We start from the raw sequence: 6,783 nt of genomic DNA on the forward strand, positions 1-6,783 counted from the left end.
AGACATTTTCTTGTAGATGGCTATTCTACAATCAATCCCCTTTTCATTTTTTCGAATTACAAATGGAATAAAATTATATTTTATGTTGGAAAGAAACTAGTATAAGTCTGAATAAATGTACAAAGTTTATTAATCTATACTACAACATTCCAGAACACATCTATTAAACATATACAATACAATGTAACACAAAAATACACGTTACTTTGGCATCAGTAGGGGCAGACTCAGCCATTAATTCCAATAGCTAACAACCAGTTCAAGACAGCAGTCCAGTCACAGGAGCCGGAAGAAAGGTACAGCTCAATTGTACCAGTCAACTCGGTGTGACTAGTGAGTCTTGAGACTGGCTCTACTTCCAGTGGATCTCAACTCGGTGTAGCAGCTGTGGAAGGCTGTGAGAAACCAGTTCCGGGCTACAAGAGCCGGAAGAGAACCATGGAAGGATGTTGATATCTTATTAACTCGGTGTAACTTCCTATGAAGTATTAGCATTTTAAGAAATCGTCGTGTTGCGTTGGATTTCTACATGGGGAAGTCACAAGAGCCGGAAAATAAGATATTAGTGTCAAAATAAACCAGAATTTTTGGGGAGAATTTAATTAATTGTTACAGCATTCGTAAAATTTATTAAATGGTGGCCAGAAGGCCATGGCTGAATCTACCCTAAGAATTATAAGTACTTGATGTAAACACACTGATAACTAATTAAAGGAGTAGTGGTGGGGTGGTGGCGGTTACGATACAATTTCTTTACAAACTTAGCACACTGCTTGTAGCTGAATCCCCACTATAAAAAACAACCAATCAAATTGTAGCAACATAATTTTAGAAACAATAATGGCGGATAGGTCTAATCCGAATAGACTTGTCTTTCCAACATAAACCTGGCTTATAATACCATAAGCCTCCATTTATGTTGGAAAGAAACTAGTATAAGTCTGAATAAATGTACAAAGTTTATTAATCTATACTACAACATTCCAGAACACATCTATTAAACATATACAATACAATGTAACACAAAAATACACGTTACTTTGGCATCAGTAGGGGCAGACTCAGCCATTAATTCCAATAGCTAACAACCAGTTCAAGACAGCAGTCCAGTCACAGGAGCCGGAAGAAAGGTACAGCTCAATTGTACCAGTCAACTCGGTGTGACTAGTGAGTCTTGAGACTGGCTCTACTTCCAGTGGATCTCAACTCGGTGTAGCAGCTGTGGAAGGCTGTGAGAAACCAGTTCCGGGCTACAAGAGCCGGAAGAGAACCATGGAAGGATGTTGATATCTTATTAACTCGGTGTAACTTCCTATGAAGTATTAGCATTTTAAGAAATCGTCGTGTTGCGTTGGATTTCTACATGGGGAAGTCACAAGAGCCGGAAATTAAGATATTAGTGTCAAAATAAACCAGAATTTTTGGGGAGAATTTAATTAATTGTTACAGCATTCGTAAAATTTATTAAATGGTGGCCAAAAGTCAGTTGAATAGATATAAACGTAAATACTTATGTACATTATAGATATGAGACTGAGTGCCCCAAAAATGATGCCAAATTGTGTGTGATAAACAGTAATATATATGAGGCTAACATTATAACATCTATAGGTAAAGTTACAAGCTTAATTGTATTTTACAAGTCTGATTGAGTAAAGAAGTGTGATCAGCCTATGAATCTACAGTACATACTAAGGAACGCTGAGCATCTCGTAACACAGATACTGGAGTTCTAATGTATCTACAATAGGCGTCGGAGGCCCATCTTCCTAATGTTTTAATAATATGGTCCTCCACATGGACTGAAGCTGCAGTTGTAGCCGCACCGATTCGGAAAGAATGTCCATTATACACATCGGCATCACAACCGATACAAGTTAACACATGCTTAAAGGCTGAAATAAATTCAACTCTTGACAAAGGAGCAACATTTTGATTTACAAACAATGGACTTTGTGGAGAACATGACAATTTGTACCTTGCCTTTAAATATTTACAACATACAGCGAAAGGACAAATAATATTGTCTGTGGAAAACAGTTTAATGATGACTCCTTTCCTGAATGGGTCAGTTTTAGAAATTTTTAGTTGTAAATGTACATAATCCTCAAAGATAGATAAATCACTTATACAAAGATGTATAGAAGGATCAAATACTTCTTTACATGTAAACTCTCCACATCTCAAAAAGCCAAAAAATGCAACAGTACATACAGTTTCTAACATCAAATTGTAAAAATTGTCTATCTTTCTTAAATAAATACAAGCCCTTTTCAAAATGTCGAATGTGACTGGATACCTTGAACTGCGGGATGGTGATTGTACACGTTTAACACCATTCATAATAGCCTTAAGTCTACATAACTGAGTATTGTCAGGATATGTAATGTTATTTTGCAAACACATGAATTTAACTCCACACAAATACAACTTGATAGTTGAGTAGCTTATCTGAAGTTTGCTAACACAGTATGCTACAAATGAAATTAAGTAATCTTCAGATACAGAAACCTCAGAAATACATGCATTTGTAATAATATTTGACAACAGAAGGAATTTAACATATACATGAAAGGCTGTTTGGTATGTGCACCTAGTGCTTGGTGCCACTGCATTGGTCCATAACATGTTCACGGTGCCGTTGAGGTCCATAACACTTCCTTCGGATGGGGAACACTGCATGGTTGATCTTGTGCTTGAGGAGCTAGGCTGCGGAATTTGGGAATCTGCAAACGTGAGAGAGCATCTGCTATTAAATTTGTTCGACCCGGTACATGTACGGAAGAAAAAATAAAGTTATATTTTGCTGCTATTAGAGTAAGGCGTCTCATCAGGGGCATAATATGATGAGATTTAGATCTACCCTTGTTAAGGATAGCAACTGTTGCTATATTGTCACACATAAAAATTATCCTTTGTTTTTTCCACATTTCCCCCCATAGAATTGAAGCAACAACTATAGGGTATAGTTCGTAGAAGGCTATGGATACGCCATCTTCGTCTTGCATCCAGTTTTTTGATAAAGGTAGAAGTTCATCTGACCAAGATGAAGAAAACCATAGTCCTCTGAAGTATCCACCATATCCCAAGGTAGCTGAAGCATCTGTAAACAGATTGAGTTCTTCTGATGTGATCTGCGACACATTGTAGAACAAATTAATGCCATTCCAACCATTCAGAAATGTTAGCCACATCCTTATGTCTTCCCTGCAGGCTGCATTAATTGTGATGTGATGGTGCAGTTCTTTGACTGTTGTAGACAGTCGGATAAGATGAGACACAAAGGATCTTCCCGGTGGTATAACTCTGCTTGCAAAATTAAGGTGGCCTAATAACTGTAAGAGTTCCCTTTTTGTACAGCTTTTCCGTGAATAAAAAGAGGTAAGAAACTCTTTAATTCTGGACAGCTTGTCACCTGGTAATCTGGCTTCCATAGCTTCAGAATCTAGAATTATACCTAGGTATTCTAAACATGTTGTGGGGCCTTCAGTTTTATGCAGCGCCATGGGTATGTTGAGTGATGTAAATATATGAAATAAAAGTTTCATATTAGTATCTCCGTCTTCCTCTGGACGTTCAAAAGTGATGAAATCGTCTAACAAGTGGAGTATATGCTTTACACCATAGTTATTGGTGGCAATCCAACATACTGCTTGGGATAGATTGTCAAAGATCTTGGGGCTAGAACGACATCCAAAAGATAATTTGTTGTAATAATAATAGTTTGACTTCCATTTGATACAGAACAGATGCCACTGAGAGGGTAAGATTGGTACCAATTTAAAAGCGTCTGATATATCGGTCTTGCACATGGTAGTTCCCTTCCCCAGGCTCTGAATTGTTTTGATGGCATCATCTATCTTCACATATGATAAGGAGCATTCCTCTTTGTTGATCAGAGAGTTAACACTTGCATGTTCACTGTCATGTGGTGAAGATAAGTCAACTATTAACCGAGGTTTTTTAGAGTACTTTCCCATTGTAATACCAATTGGACTCACTCTATAGTTGGTAAATGGAGGTTCTTCGAAAGGTCCAGTCAAGAAACCTTTCTCGAGTTCACTTTTCACAAGTTTATCTACAATTTCAGGTTGCTTTCTTGCTGATAATAAGTTTTTACATTCTAATGTTTCTATTCTGGTGTTTGAAATCATAGTGTCAAAGCCTAGAATGAATCCTTCGCACAAATATTCGACGAAACTTTTGTCCGGATGATTACAGAGTTCTGATCTTAAGTTAATCACATTTACAGGCGTTGAGACTTGAGAAGAAGTTCTTTCACAGTTCACTAGTCACTTTTTACTTGGTATGGATGCCATGGAACTTCTTTGACTTTTCTTACACAGGGAGGCTCCGTGGTCGTTTTCATGACACACTGTACATATGTGCTCAAACTGACAGTTCGTTTTCTTACATCTATTATCATTGAAATTGTTGCACACCTCCTTGTTGTTCACCATGGTGCGTGTTCGACCGTATTTGTCAGTTGTTGTTTGGTTTTTGTTGGTTGGATAACTTCGCATGGACTGGCCAATTACCGGAATGATGTTCTGTTGTACTTGAGGACAGAACGCTGAGAGGTGCATGCTTGACGAACACGTGGAGCATTTGTTTGCAGTAGCATTACCCACTACCATCATGAGAAGTCCAAGATCTTTCACCGACCAGTCAATTTTAACATTATCCCTGAGGGCAGTTGCAGCTCTTGATGAGAATTGGCAGTGGTAGTCGTAAAATTTACCACCATAGACGTTGTGTATATCTACTATGATAGCTTCATATCTATCCAACTCAACCCGTCTCTCTGGAAATCGTTGGCACATAACTCTCTTATATCTACCGAAAGCTGTAATAAATTCAGCGATAGAGAGTTGCTTATGTAGTCTGTGGTCTTCTTGTTTCATCAGGTTGATGGTGATGTTGTTGGGTTTGTCTGAATCATACTTGGGGATTAGCAATTCGGCCATGTTAACATCTTTCCCCTCCCAAATCTTTTTTCTTAACTTTTCAGTGACTACGTCTATGTGTGAGAGAGAGTCTGATGGGACGCCAAATTCAGTTCTAGGTAATGTGTACCCACCTGTAGTTGGACCCTGCATGGCCGGTTGTTGACGAATCGCCGCCATTGCTGTGTCCAATGAGTGGTCATCTGTTTTGTTGTTCTTCTTTTCGGCCACCAAGCTCATGACTGTGTTTTGAAGTCCGAGTACTGTCTGTTGCATGCTCTGCATGGTGTTCAACATGCTGCAGATTATGTCGTTATTCGAGGGGGCCGCCATATTGGATAAATTGGCTCTCGATCCCGATGCAACATTGGTTGATGCGCTAGATCTCGATTCTTCCCCCGATGGTGTTTCGCTTGAAGTTGTTGTTCTGGTCGTTTCAGTTCTGTTAGTATTCTCTGGAGATGGTTCCGTACTCGGAGGCACAATCACGGCATTTGCGACATCCTCTTCTCTCGATTCAACGTTTATCCGGGCATCTGCGTTTGCGGGGGGTATTCCTCGATTCTCCAGATAAAGTTTTTTCATCACGACTTTCCCAATGTTGGCAGGAACACGAATATTCAGCTTTGCCAGTTCCTCGATGTATCGTTGGGCTGTCCAATTGTTTGTATTGCTCTCATCATAGCGATTAGATGGGGTAGGACGTCTACGACTTCGAGCGCGGTCGGCCATGATTGTAACTTGATCTTCAGCGTCCGAGATGTAGTGTCCACAAACTTATTGCTCTGTAAATGTTTCACGATCACAAATTCACAAGACACATATCAAGACATTTAGGTAGCGTACGTTGATTATTAGGTATATTAATTGAAAGTCCGTGAAAACGGGCCAAATAAATTACGATACAATTTCTTTACAAACTTAGCACACTGCTTGTAGCTGAATCCCCACTATAAAAAACAACCAATCAAATTGTAGCAACATAATTTTAGAAACAATAATGGCGGATAGGTCTAATCCGAATAGACTTGTCTTTCCAACATAAACCTGGCTTATAATACCATAAGCCTCCAAATAAATATATATGATATTAACAAAGTTAACGTGACGGCAATGTTTCGCTTACAAAAGGAAGCACAATTCAAGTCACAGAAAAGGGTAGAAGATAAAGATTACGGCCTTGCGAAGATTTTCTACGGGATTAATTTTGTAAATACATACATATGCCTTGAGCACAAGATGTAATCATTCTTCCTGAAACTGTCCAAGATCAAATAACGAATCATACATAATGCTGCAGCCACTACCCAAGTGGTCTACCTTGTGTGTACTTTCAAAATCAACTACCTACTGTCTGCATGTTCTGAGTATCTACTTAAATGCATGTTTTTCTAGCATTATAAGGATTAAAATTTTATCATGGAAACATGTCATATGTAAATGGCAGTCGTTGTGACGTCAATAGGCGGATGAAAGTGACACGATGCAAATTTAAGCAAAACAAACTGTTGACATAAACCATTATTGTAATCCGTTTACGGGTTTAAAGCATCCGTGTTTGTTTGGATTTTGTAATAAATATGCCAGCATTTGGTATTATGGATGATATCGTATCAAAGTAATATCCTAATCCCCGTTCTTTGTCGAATTAAGGAGCAATCAGTGATTCATAAAATCAAGGTCGGACATATCGGGAGACAGGAACTAAAAGCTGACTAACATATTATATTATTCACACCAAAAGAATATTGGCGTCCTGTACAAAAATTTGAATTTTTCAATTAAAATTTGTATATGCCCAAATTTTAATTGAAAAATTCGAATTTTTGTACAGGAC

At 38.3% G+C, this 6,783-nt stretch overlaps 1 protein-coding gene across 1 annotated transcript; it reads right to left on the reverse strand.

The window, feature by feature from the left end:
* Positions 1-2,630: 2,630 nt before the first annotated feature.
* LOC134265693 (uncharacterized) lies at positions 2,631-4,154 on the reverse strand. The gene has a single exon (XM_062747914.1). It carries the CDS (start codon positions 4,152-4,154, stop codon positions 2,631-2,633), a length of 1,524 nt encoding a protein of 507 aa, XP_062603898.1.
* Positions 4,155-6,783: the final 2,629 nt, after the last annotated feature.

Source organism: Saccostrea cucullata, unplaced genomic scaffold (assembly GCF_032062105.1).
Source record: "Saccostrea cucullata isolate Sc308-1 unplaced genomic scaffold, CSIRO_AGI_Scuc_v1 ctg10154, whole genome shotgun sequence".
Lineage (NCBI taxonomy): Eukaryota > Metazoa > Mollusca > Bivalvia > Ostreida > Ostreidae > Saccostrea > Saccostrea cuccullata.